This window comes from Osmerus mordax, chromosome 20 (genome assembly GCF_038355195.1).
Source record: "Osmerus mordax isolate fOsmMor3 chromosome 20, fOsmMor3.pri, whole genome shotgun sequence".
NCBI classification, from domain to species: Eukaryota; Metazoa; Chordata; class Actinopteri; order Osmeriformes; family Osmeridae; genus Osmerus; species Osmerus mordax.
The window spans coordinates 968,839-989,604 of record NC_090069.1 but is presented as its reverse complement, the minus strand read 5'-3'; the positions used below and the strand labels follow the sequence as shown (position 1 = coordinate 989,604).

Below are 20,766 nucleotides of genomic sequence, written 5' to 3'. Positions count from 1 at the left end.
CAAGATAAACTAGACTTTTATGTCAACCGTTCGTTTACTTATTTCTGAAAGAATCCTTCACTATTCTGTTACTGAAGTTAAAAACCATCGAGCATTTCATCTCAGTCTGCAGGTTGTGTGAACCTCGGACTTCACCCCTTGCCTCTACTCTACTGAGCCAGGGCGATCTCACTTCTCGCGATGAGAGGGAACACAATCCGCAGCAATATTATTCTATCATCATAGCAACAGCAATGGCCGCTTTTCGGAGACTGGCAGCCGTGGCAAACAGATTAAATGTGTGGTCCGCGCCTCGAAACGACCTCCACTGTGCTCAGACGGTAATCGGAGGAAGGACACGAAGATGTCTCGCCGTTGGATGTGTTTGGCTGCGGGAGGAGCCGTGGCGTTTTATTTTTACAACGACGTTAACAACGAGAGCCGCAGGAAAAGGATGGGCTGCTACCGCATCAACGGCCGAGATCTTCTGCCCTCCCTTCCCGCGGTCGCTGCCAAAGAAACGGTAGGCTACGATGTTCTATGCTTTAATGAGTAGTAGGGTGGTAAACGTGCAGTGACACCCAGTTGGTAGGAAATGCCACGTACAGAAAAGCCTTCCTGAGTTCTTGAAAGTTCACTGAGTGTACGTACACACAGCCGTGTTGACAGTCTCCTTAGTTACTGCCAAACCATTCTCTCACAATGGTGTGAATACATAGAAGTGGTTAAAGTCAGCTGAAATTGAGTCTTGTGTGTTTTATACAGGGTTCTTTAGGTTATTGAAATAATCTTTACATTTGGAAGGCCTGTGAGTTTTGTGTGGGCCTACATGAAAGAAAATATAGTGTAATTCCCAACGGTATAACGCGGAAACAAAACGAGCTACTATTTTTGTCTCGAGATGTTAGCAAGTGGATGAGACGACCGCGGGAAGAGCGCTCTCCGCTCGAGCTGGTGCTGAAAATGACAAGGCACGCGCGCGCACGTCTCTTTCATGTGGTACAGTTCCTGCGCTGCTGCGCTTTATCTTCAGAGTCAAAGGTTGACCACAAACGCGCGCACACGTCGCAACGGAGATGGCACCTTAAGCACAACGCTCACACATAACTCAGATGTGTCTCATTATTAGAAGATAAAAGTAAACGACCCATCAAAATATTTGAAATCATCCTTCTTGACTATCTTGGCAGAATATCAAAAATGTCGTTCCCACGAGCACAGAGATATTTTCAGCATTCCCATATTTAGGCATGTTTGGGGACTACGGGTAGCCAAACGGATATAAAACTAGTAAACTCCCAAGCAACTCTAGAAGTGTAGGCCTCGTGAACTCCCTCTCTTGAGTGTCAGCGCGCCCAAAATATGCATGAAAGCTTTATGAATGAATTTTCTCTGTATGCAAATTAATTGAGAGCAGGAAAACCGTTACGTCGAAGTGGCACGCTGGGTGTGTAGTCTAAATTTAGCCTCATATAATTACAGCCGAGATGAATGTGCTTTTTTGCGCAGTGGAATCTGAGCATTATGCTAATGAGCTCGCTGCTGCTTCCGCCTTCCGTGTCCTGAGTTCTCGTGCCAGAGGTGCTGCTATTTATAGACGGAAACTCTGGAAACCTAGATGGAGTTTGTGTTGTCCGTTAAAAATAGACTTTTAGCGCATATTCAGTGACAGAAACTTGTTAGGCTGATGTTTTAAAACTTTAATATCACCAGTAATGTTTGAGTTGAAGGAGAGAAGAGTTTGTGTTTTCAGACGATGTTGTGATGAATATATCAAGTTTATGCTGGTGTTTGTGTGTGGGTGTGTGTGTACCTGTATGCATGTGTGTGTGTGTGTATGTACCTGTATGCATGTGTGTGTGTGTGTATGTACCTGTATGCATGTGTGTGTGTGTACCTGTATGCATGTGTGTGTGTGTGTGTATGTACCTGTATGCATGTGTGTGTGTGTGTGTGTGTGTGTGTGTGTGTGTGTGTTACAAGGCGAGGTATGACTTTGAAGAGGGAGAGGTGCACATGTCTTCCCATGAGCATCGCTTTCGGTTGTTCAGCTCAGTGGAGTACGAAGGCCAGCTCTACATGACCCCCCAGAACTTCATAGAGTCTGTCACCATGAGCGAGCCACGCAGTACGTACGCCAGTTACCCACCTCACAGTGGGGAATGTAGGAAACTGGGTGTCCATCTTGGATCGCTGAAGTTTTATGGCAGTTCTTTTAACCCTCTGCCAGTTGTAAATGCACAACACTCTTTTCTATTCTTTTCTTTTCTCTCTTTCTATTTTTTCCCTTTCTCACTTGTTCTTCTTCTCATCTCTCCTAAGCTCACCACAGATCACTCTCAGACATAGGGGTGTACTGACACTGTTTAGTCTGAGAGTAGATGTTAGTCAGACCGACACACACACACACACACACACACACACAGGCTAGATAGACGATGGGACATTTTATGGTGTGTGTGTGCTAACATAAGCGTTTGGGCTTGTGTGTGTGTGTGTGTGTGTGTGTGTGCGTTAGTCACTGATACCTGATATATCTAAACTACACACCCTTTCAGCACACAGCCTCACTAATGACCCTTTTGAAGTTGAATTAGATGAGCCCATGTATAAAATACAACAACAGCCTTTTACTGGAACATTCCACGGACACACACACAGTTAACCTAGCTTCCATGACAGTGTATATACAGTATGTGTGTATAATGTCTGCGAAGGAGCATTAAGGCCTGTTCCTACTGATGCTATCTACCCAAGCCCACCCACCCTCTCCTCCTCCTCCTCTCCTCTCTCCTCCTCCTCTCCTCTCTCCTCCTCCTCCTCTCCTCTCTCCTCTCTCCTCTCTCCTCCTCTCCTCTCCTCTCGTAACTTGCTGAAGCATTTTGTTGTCTCAAACAAATAATGGAATTTAATTAAATGTAAGTCTTATTTTGGATTTTCCTATCCGTGCTTTCAGACAAAAAACCCTGGAGATCTCTAACTAAACAGGTCTGTACCTCTCTCTGCAAACCAATCATAAATATCATTATTAAACAGCATTTATAAAGTTCCTATTAGAAAAACTAACTAAGACTGTCATGCTAGTAACAATACTGAGACTGTTGAAATAAAATAGTAGAATGAGTAGTCACACTGGAAGGTGAGTGGTGACTCATCTAGATGTGTGTGTGTGTGTGTGTCAGGAGCTGGAGAAGATCCTGTTAGACACGCCCCCTGTATGGAAGGGAACATCCAAGCTGTTCCGGAACCTGAGAGAACAAGGTAGGAGAACCTTGTTCTGTCACAACACACACACACCAGACACACACACACACACACACACACCAGACACACATACACACCAGACACACATGCATATACTAACCACACAGACACACACACACACACACACACACAAATACACAAACACAGACACACACTTCAGCCTGACAAAGGCACCTTGTGCAAAAGCTCAACTCACACAGTCAAGCATGCACGCCTTTATTCTATCACATGCAGTAACACACACACACACACTAGACACACACATATACATGCAGGTACATACACACACTCACCACGTACACACGCAGACACACACACACTGATTAGCATGCTATCTGGGAGTGTGAGCAGTGTGATAGTGACAAAGTCATGAAAGGTGACTTGCTGTGGTGTCAGGAGGCTCCAGCACAGTGACGGTCAGGTGTGACGGAAAGGGAACATCTACATGTGTGACCAGTCTCACACACTCCCAGAGCCATCGCATAGCCACAGACTCACCCAGAGCGTGTGTGTGTGTGTGTGTGTGTGTGTGTGTGTCAGCGTGGTCTCCTAAGCCTGTCCCCTCTGTGGTCACCTTACGGTCAGCCTGCTACCCAGGTCTAAAAATAGACCACCTCTCTTTCCTTCTCTCTCCCTTTCTATCCGCACCATCCTTCTCCTCACTCACTCTTCCCCTTCTTCTGTCGCCTGTCCACCTCTCCTCTCCTCTCCTCTCCTCTCCTCCCCCTCCCCTCCCCTCTCCTCCCCTCCCCTCCCCTCCCCTCCCCTCCCCTCCCCTCCCCTCCCCTCCCCTCCCCCTCTCCTCTCCTCTCCTCTAGCTCTCCACAAAGTGAATCAAACTTATGCAAAAATAGATGAAGTATGCCTCACAAGCCAGAGTTTTTGCATGTGTGTGTGTGTGTGAGTATTTGTGTGAGTGTGTGTGAATGTGTTTGTGTTAGTGTGTGCGTGTGAGTGTGTGAATGTGTGTGTGAGTGTATGTGCCGTGTCATTAAAGTGTTTCTAGAGCAGTGTGTACCAGCGGAGGCACACGGTGGCCGTGTCCCCATGGTGGTAATTATCCTCTCTCTCTCTGTTCCTTCTGAGGACGATAAAAATAACCTCCCTTCTATCCTCTCTTCTCTCTCTCTCCCTCCCCCCTTCTCCCTCTCTATCCTCTCCTCTCTTCTCTCTCCCTCCCCCCTTCTCTCTTTCTCTCCTCTCGTACTCACTTTCCTCTCTCTGTCTCTCATTCTCATCTACATCTCCCTCCTCTATCTCCATCTCATTTGCATGATCTTGATAGCATGCTGATGTGGAGTCCTGTAGGATGGAGGGCTAGCGATGAGGAGAGGTGCAGGGATAGAGGGATGGAGAAAAAGACATAATTGGGAGAGATAGAGAAGAGAGAAGGGATGGCACGTAGTTTGGATAACCTGGTACGTTCCGTAGTGTCTCTTGGTCTCTTGTTTGACACACACACGCTGCTCCTACTAGGCTTCAAGGTACTGAGGTGTAAACGTTCTCTTAGCCTCTGGCAGGCCGCCAGAGAGAAGTAGCGAGAGGACGGACTGGGGGGGGTGGGGGGGGGGGGGGGGGGGGGGGGGGAATGGGATTCCTGAACACACAGACAGCTAGTGTTAATTAAGCAGAAACAAAAGTGTATGTGTGTGGGATGTCAGGACACGCAATCTGATGACGACCACCGGCAGGCTTTATTCTGGGATGGCGTCCGGTTACAGTTGCCCTCGGAAAGCGCGTTGAGCGCCAGACAAAGGAATTTGAGGGTTTTGCCCGAGCACATTTATCTTGGTTGTCGTGTCGTCAGATGTCTGTGTGTGTAAGAGAGTCTTGTTCTGCCCTGGTATCAAATCAAATCGTATTTGTATAGCCCTTTTTCCCTTTTTACAAGCAATGTCACAGAGGGTATCACTGCTCTTACCACAGAGAAGGTTTCAGCGTTTACTGTAATCAATGAAGGTGTGTGTGAGACTGTGTGAAAGAGTGTGTGTGTGTCTCTGTGTATTTGTGTGTGTGTGTGTGTGTGAGAGAGACACACACCTTCACACATACACACTCACAAAGGAAAATCAGTCCCTGAACCTTCAGTAGCTACTGACCTTATCTCCTCACCCAGACATGGAGAGGAGGAGGAGGAGGAGGAGGAGGAGGAGGAGGGAGGAGGAAGAAAAGACCACGCAGAGAAAGAGGGAAGAGAGAAAGGGAGGAGAGGTAGAGGAGAGGGAGACACAAGTGAACCAAGACATTTATATGATAACACACACACACACACACACACACTGAACTCAGGGTTCCTGTGCTGTGGCCTGCTCTACAGACAACAGCTCAGATTTTATCAGCTTGAAAGGAAGGATTAGGGGGGATGAGGAGGGGAGGAGGGGGGATGAGGGGAGAGGAAGAAAGAAAGAGAAGACTTTGTGTTCTCATCTATCACCAGAGTGTTTGAACATCAGTAAACATTTTAACCAGGCTTTCATATCAGACAGCGGTGGTGCTCTGGGCTGGAGGACCCAGCCTGCTGCTCTTTGGCTTGTGTGTGTGTCTGTGGTATCTATGTGTGTATGTGTGTGGGATGTATGTGTAGGTGTGTGTGTGTGTAACAGAAGTGTTTGTGATCCTGTCCTCTCTCTATCCTCTCCAGGTATCATAGCCTACACAGAGTACCTGTTCCTGCTCTGCATCCTGACCAGTGAGTACACCTGCCCTGCCTCACCTGGTCAGCTGCCTCACCTGGTCAGCTGCCTCACCTGGTCAGCTGCCTCACCTGGTCAGCTGCCTCACCTGGTCAGCTGCCTCGGACGAGGCTTCACATCTGGGATACATCTCTCACTTCACTCACCCTCTGTCTCTCCCTCTCTCTATCTTCCCCTCTCTTCCTCCCTCTTTCTCCCTCTCTCTCTCCCTCTCTCCCTCTCTTTCTCCTCTCTCTCTCCCTCTCTCTCCCCATCTCTTTCTCCCGCTCTCTCCCTCTCTCCCTCTCTCTCCCCCTCTCTCTCTCCCTCTCTCTCTCCCTCTCTCTCCCCCTCTCTTCCTCCCTCTCTCTCCCTCTCTCTCCCTCTCTCTCTCCCTCTCTCTCCCCCTCTCTTCCTCCCTCTCTCTCCCCCTCTCTTTCCCTCTCTCTCTCCCACTCTCTCTCCCTCTCTCTCTCCCTCTCTCAGAGCCCCATGCCGGCTTCAAGATCGCCTTCAACATGTTTGATGCCGACGGCAACCAGATGGTGGATAAGAGAGAGTTCCTGGTGGTGAGTGTGTGGTGTTGCATTCTGGGAGAGTAGTCACAATGACAAGGCGGCGGATGAAGCCTAGGCATGTTGAACCCTGGGTAATGTAGTCTTTCTGTCTCCAGCTGCAGGAGATCTTCCGCAAGAAAAACGAGAAGAGAGGGAGAAAAGGAGACTTGGAGAAGTCAGCACAGCTGGTAAGATCAAAGAGAGAGAGAGTGTATTACTTATCCATGTGTATGTATGTGTAATATGTCATATATTCTATATATTGTTGATATAATATCAGTAATGTAACATCTAATGTTCAACATCCATTCACTGCAGGTTTGAAGGTTGGATAGAGAGGTTCAGTGTGTAACGTGTTCTGATAAGTGTCCTGACATAGTGTTGTGTGTTTGTGTGAATGATGCGCCAACCAGCCAACCAGGAGTCCTCCTCAGTCTTGCTGTGACGGGCTCCATCTCTGATTGGCTGGTCTGGGTGGCCTAACCTAAGCACTGGGATTTGATTGGAAGCTGATGCAGGGCAGCCAGTAGACATGAGAGGACCAATCAGAAGACAGATTATCTACCCAGGGGAGGGGGGAGGTAAAGGGGGAGGAATTGGAGGAAGAGGGATGGAGGGGAAGGAGAGGAGAGAGAGAGAGTGAGGGATGGTGTTTAGGTTAGACTGTTTGGTGTAGCATCAAGAACAGAGGGACTAAGCACACCCAGCTTAGTACACAGTATATATACATTTATATGTATATATTGTTTGTACAGCACTTCCAGATGTGTTAGTTATGTTAGCGTGTGACTGCCTCTCTCCTCGCATGTACTAACAACTCTCTCCTCTTCCTCCTCCTCTTCCTCCTCCTCTTCTTCCTCCTCTTCCTCCTCCCTTCTGTTTGCATGTTGTGCATCCTCTTCTATCTTCTCCTTTCCTCCTCTCCTCCTCCACTCCTCCCATTCCTCCCCTCCCTCTGTCTCTATAAGAGTATGCAGCTGTATGGATATCAGTTTGCTCCAATCAACAGCGTATGTATCCAAACCAACCCCCGCCCTCTGACCTCTGTTGTCCTGACAACCAGAGAGATTGTACAGTAGATGGATGGCGAGAGAGAGGGGCGGATGCATAGATGGGTGGATGGACAGATGGACGGCCGGACAGTTGTATGGGCGGATGGAAAGAGATAGAGAAAGAAAGGAGAGAGATCATCTTCAGGCCTGTGACCTCTATCATCTGTACGACCTCTCTCTCTCTGTCCATCTGTCAGACTGACTGTGTGATTGATTGGGGATGATGGCGGAGGAGGGGAGGGATGGAGGGGTGGAGGAAGAGTAATAGATTTAGAGGGGTCAAAGAGATGGACTCCAACAATAGAACATGATCTAATTTAAAATGACTTGAGACACTCCTGCTCTAAATACAATCAGCCATGATGCTGCTGAGAAGGAGAGGAGGAGGAGGAGGAGGAGGAGGAGGAGAGGAGGAAGAAATCTCAGTAAAGAACATCAGAAGCGTCCACGAACACATTCCGAGCTAGCTATGGAAAAACTGTGACTGTGCTTAGGAACAGAGAGAGCGAGAGACATAAAGAGACAGAGGGAGACAGGAAAAGAGAGTCACATACAGAGAGACAGAGAGAGAGAGAGAGAGAGAGAGAGAGAGAGAGAGAGAGAGAGAGACAGAGAGAGAGAGAGAGAGAGAGAGAGAGAGAGAGAGAGAGAGAGAGAGAGAGAGAGAGAGAGAGAGAGGGAGATCAAAGCTGTTAAGTGCTGTCCAGAGCTCCCAGCTGCCTGGCTGTGTTTGGACTACAGCTCTGTGTCTCTCTTCTTTAATACACGCTGCTCTCCTCTCACACATCCTGCTAGTCAGAGAAGCAGGCCACACACACCACACACACCACTCTCCCTCACACACCACACACACCACTCTCCCTCACACACACACACCACTCTCCCTCACACACACACACACACACCACTCGCCCTCACACACACCACTCTCCCTCACACACACACACACACCGCTCTCCCTCACACACACACACACACACCACTCTCCCTCACACACACACACACCACTCTCCCTCACACACACACCGCTCTCCCTCACACACACACACACCACTCTCCCTCACACACACACACACACATCACTCTCCCTCACACACACACACACACACACCACACACACCACTCTCCCTCACACACACACACACCACTCTCCCTCACACACACACACACCACTCTCCCTCACACACACACACACCGCTCTCCCTCACACACACACACACCACTCTCCCTCACACACACACACACACACCACTCTCCCTCACACACACACACACACCACACACACCGCTCTCCCTCACACACACACACACCGCTCTCCCTCACACACACCACTCTCCCTCACACACACACACCACACACACCACTCTCCCTCACACACACACAACACACACACACACCACTCTCCCTCACACACACATACTCACACGCACATCCTCCACTCTCTCCTTTACAGGTAGACACGCTTAAACACATTATCTCCCTCTCTCACACACACACACACACACACACACACAGCCGTGCTTGTCCATATGATGAACGAGCAGGTTGACCCTTGTGTAGGGAGGAAGTCAGGGTGAGTTAACCTCCTGTCCTCTGGGGCCCAGAGACACGAGCAGGGAGACAAGCACGCAGGCTCACTTTCCACCACACCAAATATTTGACCCTGGGCTCAGTCAGAACGGCACTCCGTCTCCCTCCCTCCCTGGCCTCCCCCTGCCCCTCCTGCCCCCCCTGGATGGGCTGATGAGTGTGCTGTGTGGTGGTCTCCACAGGTGCTAAAGAGGGACAGTCAAGAGCTTGTTACCAGGAGCTACTGGGACGTTCTGAGGCGCGGCGCGAGTCACGCGCTGTTCTCTGACCTGGCAGAGGTATACCTGTCCTGTCATCCCTCCTCCACTCCTCCCTCCATCCCTCTGTTCTCTGACCTGGCAGAGGTATACCTGTCCTGTCATCCCTCCACTCCTCCCTCCATCCCTCCACTCCCTCACTCCCTCCATCCCTCTGTTCTCTGTCCTGGCAGACGTATACCAGAAAATGTGTATACAGTATAACCAGTATGAACTCATTCATAATCCATAGATAACCAGTATGAACTCATTCATAATCCATAGAAAACTATTATTAATCCATTCATACTCCATAGAAAACCAGTATTAATCCATTCATACTCCATAGATAACCAGTATAAATCCATTCATACTCCATAGAAAACCAGTAATAATCCATTCATACTCCATACATGACCAGTATAAATCCATTCATACTCCATAGATAACCAGTATTAATCCATTCATACTCCATCGATAACCAGTATTAAGCCATCCATAACCCTGGTCAACATGCTCCAGTAGTGGTTAGTGATGTTGTTGTGTCTAGGTGTTAAATGTGGTAGGGTTAGTCAGTGTTAAAGAGAACTCCTGCGTTTACATGTTTGTGTTTTGAAAAACAGTGTCTCTCCCTGTCTTAATCAGCTTCTTGTGTGTGTGAGTGTGTGAGTGTGTGTTGTACCACGGCTTTCATGTCAACGGTGATTCATCAGTGCTAGTGTATCGGTGTGATGTGTTTTGTGATGTCTATCTGACCAGGTAACCATGAACACAACACATACATCACATGTATAAACTGCACACACGGATGTGGAAACGCACACATGTGGATAGAGGTTGTGTGTTTCCTCTGTGACACGGATGAGTCAGTGTGTTTGTCTGGAGCAGGGGGAGGGACTGCCTGGCTGCCTGTCTGTCTGCAAACCTGCCACAACCAGTCAGCTAGGTTAGTCAGTAGAGGAGGGAGGGGGAGAGAGAGAGAGAGAGAGAGAGAGAGAGAGAGAGAGAGAGGGGGAGAGAGAGAGGGAGAGAGAGAGAGAGAGGGAGGGGGAGAGAGAGAGAGAGAGGGGGAGAGAGAGAGAGAGAGAGAGGGAGAGAGAGGGAGAGGGGGAGAGAGAGAGAGAGAGAGAGAGAGAGGGGGAGAGAGAGAGAGAGGGGGAGAGAGAGAGAGAGAGGGGACGACACCTTTCAGACTGACAGCAGTAATAACTGTTATTCACCTCAACTCAGAGATCAAAGGCTACAGGTTAGTCTTGTACACACACACACAGTCACACACACTGTATGGCTGTAATAACAATTATGTCATCATGATGATGATCTCACACACACACACGAGTGCTTCCAGGAACTCTGGTGTTATTACATCATCCTCACGGAAGGAAGGGATGGAGAGAGAGAGAGGAGGGGGGAGGGTAGAGAGAGAGAGAGGAGGGGGGAGGGTAGAGAGAGAGAGAGAGAGAGAGAGAGAGAGAGAGGAGGGGGGAGGGTAGAGAGAGAGCGAGAAAGAGAGGAGGGGGAGGGTAGAGAGAGAGAGGAGGGGGGAGGTAAAGAGAGAGAGAAGGGCAGAGCTAACTTCCATCCTTCCCTTCATGACGGTCTCTCCAAGGATGACACGTCTTTCCTTTTCACACGGTCTCGATTCCAAAACCGAAACAAACGTCCAAACCTCCGGTGAAACACTGCATCTGTGGAGGCAGGGTGGAAGTGTGAGAGACCGAACCCACATGTTGTTTTCTCTCTGTTGTGGCCGGGGGCTCACCTGGGCTCACCTGGGCTCCTTCCGGCTCCTCTGGGACACCAGGACTTTAGACTGGAGGTAGAACACAGCATCCTGCTGATGATGATGGAGATGATGATGGAGATGATGATAGAGATGATGGCACCATGCTCCTAGCTTCCCCTGGAGAAGGACTGTAGAGTTTGCCAGTGACTCGAGCATGGCTCAGGATTGGATGGGGTGGCGAAGGGCCAAGGCCATTGGTTCTTTGACCAGTCAATCATCCTCTCCTCCTATCCGGGTGTAGCAGATCTGGAAGCGCTGTGTGAGAAGCCTGGAAAATACACCTTTTACTGAGCTTAGCCTCGTCTAGCACAGCACACACACACTTCTGTGCTTTTTGCCTTTGGGGATTAAAGGGAATGTTTAGTGGAGGATTACCCCCCAAAAAAGACATCCCTGTGTGCACATACACAAATCCCCCCAATTGGTCTCAGATAACTAGGATCATTTACAAGGCTAGAAGAGAGAGGGGGGGGGGGGGTTGCAGTGCAGTATTTTGTAAACAGAGCGAATGAGTGAGAAAGGGAGAGAGGGAACAGTTATAATACCGAGACACCTGAGATTCTTCTCCCTTCAGGAAAAGGTGGAATCTGCTCACATTCTGTTTGCATTTCTGTCAGTTGTCGTGTTTCTGTCAGTTGTCGTGGTTTGTGTTGTCGCTGTGGTGTCTTGTCTTGTTGTGTGTTCTGTTTGATGTTCCGTCGGCACAGAAATGCATGGGATGTGGTGTCACAAACCAGCCTGTCTGTCTATGCTGAACACTGTCCTCTCTCTCTTGTTCTTTGTCCCCTTCCCTCTCTCTCCCCCCTCCTTCTCTCTCTCCCCCCCTACTTCTTTCTCTCCCCCTTCCTTATCTCTCTCCCCCCTCCTTCTCTCTCTCCCCCCTCCTCTCTCTCCCCCCTCCTTCTCTCTCTCCCCCCTCCTCTCTCTCCCCCCTCCTTCTCTCTCTCCCCCCCTCCTTCTCTCTCTCCCCCCTCCTCTCTCTCCCCCCTCCTTCTCTCTCTCCCCCCTTCCTTCTCTCTCTCCCCCCTCCTTCTCTCTCTCCCCCCACCAGCAGAGTGTAAAGGCATGTGTGTCTGTGTCCACAGCTGTCTGTGTGCTACCCCCCTCCCCTTCCCCCCCTCCCCTTTCCCTCCTCACCCCCCGCCCCCCCCCTCCTCCTGCTCCTCCTGGTCTGCATGGTCAGGCTCTGATCTGCACCCCCCCCCAGCTGGCTCAGGGTTAGGGTTAGCGGTCTCCAGTGGGGTCCCCTCCAGCGGGGTCCCCTCCAGCAGGGGGTCCCCTCCAGCAGGGGGTCCCCTCCAGCGGGGTCCCCTCCAGCAGGGGGTCCCCTCCAGCAGTGGTCCCCTCCAGCAGGGGTCCCCTCCACGGATGGTTTGGAGATCAGCAGGTGTGGTGGGAGCAGGCCGGACTGGAGCCTGACAGGAAAATGGCTGTTGTGATGGTGGAAGCTGATTGGTTGACTTGACTGTCTGTGATGACCTTTGGCCTCTGTATGCACTGCACATGTGCAGAACGCTCACTGTCTGGCTGACTGGTACACTGGCTGCCATCTTGGATCGATAACCCCGCAGACCACTCCCCGCCCACTCTTTGACCAATCAGAAGGCTTGCTTTGGTTTGTAACTGATGGACTCCTCTCTTGTCCCCGCCCCCTCTCCTCCACTATGACCAATGGCAGCGTGCAGATGAGGGGATGATGATCGACACCACGCTATTGGTTCATTTCTTCGGGAAGAAGGGCAAGGCGGAGCTTACCTTCGACGACTTCTACAGGTAATCGCCATGGAAACCGACATTTGAGACAGAAAATCAGACCTGGTCAGGCCTGCTCCACACACACACACACACACACAACCTTCCAAACACACAATGCCCTCTGCCCCACCCCAGATTCATGGACAACCTGCAGACGGAGCTGCTGGAGATCGAGTTCCTCACCTTCTCCAAGGGCATGACCACCATCAGCGAGGAGGACTTCGCCAGGATCCTGCTGAGGTACACCAACGTGGAGAACATCAGCAGCTACCTGGATAACGTACGCCAGGCCATCCCCGACGAGAAGGTAGGGGGGCCTTCAGAACCTGTAGAACCTCTAGAATATGGTATATTCAGAACCTGTAGAACCTCTAGAATATGGTATATTCAGAACCTGTAGAACCTCTAGAATATGGTATATTCAGAACCTGTAGAACCTCTAGAATATGGTATATTCAGAACCCTTTAGAAACTATAGAATATAGTACTTTCAAAACCCTATAGAATCTATAGAATGTAGTATATTCAGGAACTTACATTTACACGTAAGAGTAATTCTTAATTTCCGGTCATAGTTACATAGGAAGCTGGTCAAAGGATGACTACAAACTAAAGGCCTGATGGCTACAGAATTCAATCAGGTGCCATATGGATGATCCACCCTTACCCCCTCACCTCCCCCTCCTCCCTCAAACCACCCTACCCCCCAGTGTTGCCCCAGGCTTCTCTTACCCCCCTCCCCCTCTTCCTTCCCCTTCTCACCTGAACGCTCCACTGAGTGACTAGCAGAGGCTGGATCTCATGTCCCCCAGATCTCTCTTTCTCTCAGACACACACACCACACACACACACACACACACACACACCACACACATGGTTGAGCGCACTACCGCCCCATCACTATGGAACCTGTCACTCAAGCCTGTATCAGCCTGACACCTTGTAGTCAAGAAGAAGTGGATTCTCACACCCCATCACACACACACACACACACACTTCACAGCGTCAGTGACCCTGTGGTTTTGAAACACGCTGACTGATTGACAAGCTGTTCTTCCTCACGGACATGCGTTATTTTGCTGTGAAAGTCACACTCACTCACTCACACACACACACTCAAACACACACGCTCACTTACAGAGATTATGTATATATCAGCTCATACACTACTGTAGAGCTAGTTAGCCATGCTAACCTGATTGCTAGCTAGTTGGTCAGTGCTTATCAGGTCTGTAGCTCCAGATAATGTTCATAGATTTATATCTGCATGCTGAACTGGACATTAAGTTTTACTCTGGAGAAAGTTCAATAAGCTAGCTAACATGCCAAGACTCTCTGCCCTCCAAAGTTATGCAATCGATCATTATGACATTTTGCAACTAGTAGCAGATCGATGTGTGTGTTGTTAGTAGTGTGTGACTGCTTGCGCTGTGTGTAAATGTGTCTCTCTGGTCATGCCTGGAGAAACAACCCAATAATCTATTCTGGCCACTCTGCACTTTACCTCCAAAGTCTCCAAGACTAGAAACAAGCACGTGTGCCCTTGTGTTCATCCTTCAGATGTGCTCTTCATCCTTCAGATGTGCTCTTCATCTTCTCTTCAGATGTGCTCTTCATCTTCTCTTCAGATGTGCTCTTCATCTTCTCTTCAGATGTGCTCTTCATCTTCTCTTCAGATGTGCTCTTCATCCTTCAGATGTGCTCTTCATCCTTCAGATGTGCTCTTCATCTTCTCTTCAGATGTGCTCTTCATCCTCCCCTCAGATGTGCTCTTCATCCTTCAGATGTGCTCTTCATCCTCCTCTCAGATGTGCTCTTCATCCTCCTCTCAGATGTGCTCTTCATCCTTCAGATGTGCTCTTCATCCTTCAGATGTGCTCTTCATCCTCTCTTCAGATGTGCTCTTCATCCTCTCTTCAGATGTGCTCTTCATCCTCTCTTCAGATGTGCTCTTCATCCTCCTCTCAGATGTGCTCTTCATCCTTCAGATGTGCTCTTCATCCTCTCTTCAGATGTGCTCTTCATCCTCTCTTCAGATGTGCTCTTCATCCTCTCTTCAGATGTGCTCTTCATCCTCTCTTCAGATGTGCTCTTCATCCTTCAGATGTGCTCTTCATCCTCTCTTCAGATGTGCTCTTCATCCTCCCCTCAGATGTGCTCTTCATCCTTCAGATGTGCTCTTCATCCTCTCTTCAGATGTGCTCTTCATCCTTCAGATGTGCTCTTGTATCTTTCCTTAATGTGAGGAGCGGAGCTCAGATGTGCTGTGTGTATGTTCTTTCTGCCTGTACAACCCTGTTTTTCTGGCTCCTCCCTCTCTCCTCCCTCTCTCCTCTCCTCCCACTCTTTCCTCTCCTCTTCGCTTTCTCTCCTCCTTTTCCTTCTCCTCCCTTTCATGTTTTCCCTCTTCTCCTCCATCTCTTCTTCTTATTCACCTCCTTCTACCTCTCCTCCTCCTCTTCTCCTCCCTCTCTTCTTCTTATTCACCTCCTTCTACCTCTCCTTCTCCATCTCCTCTTCTTATTCACCTCCTTCTCTTCTCCTCCCTCCCTCTTCTCCTCCTCCTCTTCTCCTCCTCCTCTTCTCCTCCCTCTTCTCCTCCTCCTCTTCTCCTCCTCCTCTTCTCCTCCTTCTCTTCTCCTCCTTCTCTTCTCCTCCCTCCCTCTTCTCCTCCCACAGAGGCAGGAGGTTGGTAGCTATGATGCAACTACCTCCGTCTGCACTGGTGCACGTGTCTGCTTGTTGTTGTTGTTGTTATTATCATCATCTCTATTTTCCTCCAGTCTGATGAGACCACTGGGTTTTCATGCACCATCGACAGATGTTCTCATACAGCTTAGAATGATTTGCATTAGAGTACATTCGGCTCATGTCTGTTATTGTTACATTGTTTCTTATCATCGTAACCAGACCTGTGTCCCCTACGACCTCAGACAGTCCTGACGGTGATGTCATGTAGATGACCTGCACCTGGGGGCGTGGCTTAATCTGTCAGCTCCGCCCACACTGGCCTTGCATGGGGTCAGGGGTCAGCATGCGCACCCGAGGCAGCTGCAGTTGGAGCTGCGTGGTGACCGTGTTGGATGAGCTGCGTGGTGACCGTGTTGGATGAGCTGCGTGGTGATCCGTACTGTGGGCTGATGAGGAACGTGTGTCATGCTGTCAACGGCTTTCCTGTGTGATACAACCTCTCTGTGTGTGTGTGTGTGTGTGTGCGTGCGTGCGTGCGTGCGTGTGTGTGCGTGTGTGTGATTCAGGGGATCACCTTCGATGAGTTCCGCTCCTTCTTCCAGTTCCTCAACAACCTGGAGGACTTTGCGATCGCCATGCAGATGTACAACTTTGCCAGCAGATCCATAGGACAGGGTAGGGCTGTGTGTGTGTGTGTGTGTGTGTGTGTGTGTGGTGTTGACCCTTACCTAGTCAATCCCTGAGTGGAAACTGGAAACATCAATCAGAGCATGCTACTGTATATGACTGTAATTATTTACCTCTTTCTCTCAAACTACATCCCTCATTCCCTCCCCCCCCCCCCCCCCACACACACACATACACCCCCACACACACACATACACCCCCACACACACACTTACATACACTCCCCCCCCACACACACACACATACACCCCCCACACACACACACATACACCCCCACACACACACATACACCCCCCCACACACACACACACCCACACACACACACATACACCCCCCCCCCCCCACACACACACACACACACACACACCCCCACACACACACCCCCAGATGAGTTTGCGCGGGCGGTGTATGTGGCCACGGGGCTGAAGCTGACACGACACCTGGTCAACACCATCTTCAAGATCTTCGACGTGGACCACGACGACCAGCTCAGCTACAAGGAGTTCATCGGCATCATGAAGGACAGGCTGCACAGAGGAGCCAGGGTGAGGGGGGGACAAGGGAGAAGGATGAGGGGAGGGGGAGAGATGGGGGGAGAGTAAAGAAAGAAAAGAAAGAAAGTAATGCAATTCTATTCATTGAATATGCCTGCCACCTAGTGATGTATGTGGGTACAGCGCCCTGTGTTGGCAGTGTGTGGATGATGAGTAACACCTGCATGCCTTGCAGCATGGATATCTGTTCTCCTCTTCCTCTCTGGCATCACAGTCCTTGGCTTGCTAGTACAGTAACACACTTCTCACACCTTACTGTCTTTCTCTAACCTGCCACCCCCACCCCCCACCCCTCTCTCTGGCTCTGTGCCTCTCTCTTTCTTTCCCCACCCACTCTCCCTTTCTCTCTCCCTTCTCTCCATCCCTCCCCCCATCTCTCCCTTCTCTCTCCCTCCCTCCTTCTCTCTGGCTGGCTAACCCCAGGGCTACAAGGCTGTGGAGAGGTTCACTTCCTTCAGGTCGTGTCTGAAGAAGGAGCTGGCTGGCAGATAAGTATCTGACCTCTGACCCCTAACCCCTGACCTCTGGGACAAGCCCCTGTAGGACTTTCTGAGCTGTAACTGTGTCTATCAAGGAGCCTCCTAATCCCTCAGTCAATACTGCGCATGCTCCTTCAGGTTGACCCTGCATCCAGATTCACTCTTTGTTCGAATCCTGTGTTTGATTCACATGCACATTCAGACACCCCAATTTGACTCCCATTTGAATCCCACCTGGTAGTTAACCCATGCTGATGGCTCCTGTGCACCAGGTGAGCAGCTCCCGTGGCAGGTCCTTCCCCACCTGTATGAGAGCGGAAGGAAGGAAACATGTCCGCCAGCTCTGGAGGAGGTTCACCGAGAAGACCTAGAGAAGAGGAGGAGAGAGGAGGAGAAGACCTAGAGAAGAGGAGAGAGGAGGAGGAGAGAGAAGAGGAGGAGAGAGGAGGAGAAGACCTAGAGAAGAGGAGTAGAAAGGAGGAGAAGACCTAGAGAAGAGGAGGAGGAGAGAGTATGAGGAGGAGAGAGAAGGAGGAGAAGAAGACCTAGAGAAGAGGAGGAGAGAGGAGGAGAGAGGAGGAGGAGGAGAGAGGAAGAGGAGAGAGGAAGAGGAGAGAGGAGAAGAAGACCTAGAGAAGAGGAGGAGGAGGAGAGTGGAGGAGAAGAAGACCTAGAGAAGAAGAGGAGGAGGAAAGGAGAGAGGAGGAGGAGGAGAAGACCTAGAGAAGAGGAGGAGAGAGGAGGAGGAGGAAGTAGTGGAGGAGAAAAAGAGGAGAAACAAAGAATCGAAAAACCCTGAGTGTAATCCTGATTGGAAGAGTCATGACCCAGTCCTAACCAGGGCTCTCCACTGTTAACTAGCATGCACACAATCTGTTATGAAGTCCCTGTGAGGTCAGTCTCACAGTCCATCACTTGTCATCCCGGATGAGTCAACCTGGCTCCTCCCCACCTCCTCCCGCACCACAGGTCCTTCACCCAGGCTGCTCCTCACCGCTACATCACGGTCCCACCAAACTACGACCAAGGGGGGCTGTGCGTAGCTGCCGGCTATGCAGCAGTGAGACACTATAGAACAAGACGTCGCACAACTATTGTCTCGTTAATAAATGACTTGAAAATGATCAAATACAATATCATACAATCTGTGATTAATGCAAGACTATAGAATGCCATCTTCATCTCATGTCGTCCCAAATATGTATTTTTGTATAAATGCTTGAGAGTGTTGTACAGTAAAGGCCAGCATATATAAATATCTTAACCATGATCGCTGAAATAGCCATATAACTAAATAAATTGAAGGAATCATTGACCTAGCGAAATGGAAAAAGAGAGATGCCGAATTTATGATTATTCAAAAATGTATATTTTATTCAACTTAATTTGTCTTGCCTACAAAACTAAATTCCTGTCGTTGACCTTTAATTTTATTTATTTTTTCTCTACACTTTATTGCCAAGAGCATACTGAATAGTTGGGTGGTGTTGAACTAGAATTACATCAAGTGTGCCTTTTTCACCTATACCAAGCAAATCAACGTCATTTAACTATTTCAATACTGTACACAAAACTGGATTGTGATATATGATTTATTGATTTATGAACTGAATTATGGCTACCTCCAGAGACCTTTTTGAAGGATTACATGTTATTTCATTGAATGCTGTAGCTACATTCCTATCGGTAATTTATATTTAAGATTGATTATGTTCATTGAACATTCCATACAACTTACCTATTTGAACCTTGTTTAGTGTGTCATTATAACGGACAGAATGCAAATGAAATAGTGTTGATTGCATGATTAAAACATTTTTGTTTGAACTTGATTACCTGAGTGGGCGGAATCTTAACTCACTGTGATGATGAGGGCTGCATCATTCACGAATTTGGTCAACTGGCCGAGTAAAGCGAGCTCTAGAGTTGTGATCGATTTTTTCGTTAGCTCTAAATATATTGCGAGCTAATTGTCAAGTCTTTTATCCACTTCATACATTTTTTACAGATTGATTGCTCTATACGTTTTTAGATTGCAAACAAATGAAACGTCCAAATAAATTGTTAGCAAACATGTTTTCTCGTCAATGGGGAACGCGGAATCATTTTGTAGCGGTAAGTTCAACGACTGTTTTATAGCTAGCTAGAGCTAGGCTGCTAGCTCTAGAAGGTGCTTTCATGTCAGTGTAGATTATGTGACACTTATGTGAATGTTAAGTAAGAATATACAAATTCATAGTATAAAGATGAATGTCATTGTCAATTCGTTATACTTTTGGGTAGGAGTGCTTCGCCCTGTCAACGGGTGAGCTAGTTTGCTAGTTCTAGCTACTTTGCTTAACCGCTACAGAACGTATTAGTAGCAGGGACTCAAGGCCTCCGTGCTTCCCTGTTCTCACACTTTGCCAACCGCCAACCTCTTTATTCAGAAAAATGTCCAACTTTGGATAGAGAGGTTTGTTGTAATTTTTGGCCCCCAATTCATTATCTTGGTTAACTTAATTTGATAAAATGGGTTAAATGACCTTATCGTATAAATTAGTCTTTGGCAGAAAAGTAGGCTAACTACTGAACTAGACCAAAAAGCTATACTAGACTGTACAGCAGTTGGACTGGGTTTTACACCAATTTCTGGCTTGTTACTACAGTAGTGATGCAATACTTTTCAGTTATGTCGTTGTTTCATGAATAGTTCATGCCAAGAAATTATGAGTTAATCGTAAACATTTTACGATGTATTATGACATCGCACAACAAAGTAGCCTTATACTTTCAATGACAGCCACTCCTGGCGGAACTAAAGTGTGTAGTAATAGTTTCAGTGTGTAAATACTCGACGTACCAGTGCGCTCTTGTAACAGTCCCCCACCCACTCTCCACATGCTTGCATGTGACACATTTCAGTGCCTTTTTGTACGTTCCTGTGTTTCACTACCTGTTGCTGACTCGAATGTGTATGAATGGATATGTACTCATCTCACATCATTTCATTGATTGTGTTAGCCATGTTTATAATTTATCGCACTAAAAGCTAGAGAGGTGTCATCGTGTGCATTAATGATTAAGTAGCCCATGCCATCAACACAAGCCTTATATTGAGTCAGATTTCTCTTATATTTTATATGTACATATATTTAGTGTGTCAACCAACAAACATATCAAGGTTCGCTTGTCCGTGTTACAGTATAATAACATGGTTTTGCTACAAGAACGTTGACAATACTACACAAGCTCATCAAGTTAACATAACTGAACTCTCATGTTCCTCCCATCGAAGGGAGGAACATGAGAATGTTCCTAGTACCCACAATACCCACAATACATTGTGGGTACTAGAAATAACTTAGAATAATACATATTTGATGTCCAGTACGCTGTATTGGGTTAGTTTTATTCACACGGTTAGGATTGTACAGTCAAGCTGTACTTGAATGCTTAGTTTAATATTTTGTTTTGTCACCGTC

The 20,766-nt window shown here is 48.5% G+C and overlaps 1 protein-coding gene across 1 annotated transcript; it reads left to right on the top strand.

Annotated features, from left to right (window-relative positions):
* Positions 1 to 233: 233 nt before the first annotated feature.
* micu3a (mitochondrial calcium uptake family, member 3a) lies at positions 234 to 17,315 on the top strand. Its single transcript, XM_067258298.1, is given in 15 exon segments — positions 234 to 357; positions 360 to 502; positions 1,963 to 2,107; positions 2,936 to 2,967; positions 3,162 to 3,240; positions 5,885 to 5,932; positions 6,402 to 6,484; positions 6,589 to 6,660; positions 7,441 to 7,482; positions 9,297 to 9,392; positions 12,815 to 12,909; positions 13,027 to 13,198; positions 16,149 to 16,257; positions 16,657 to 16,814; positions 17,247 to 17,315. Coding segments are annotated over 15 exon segments (1,467 nt in total).
* Positions 17,316 to 20,766: the final 3,451 nt, after the last annotated feature.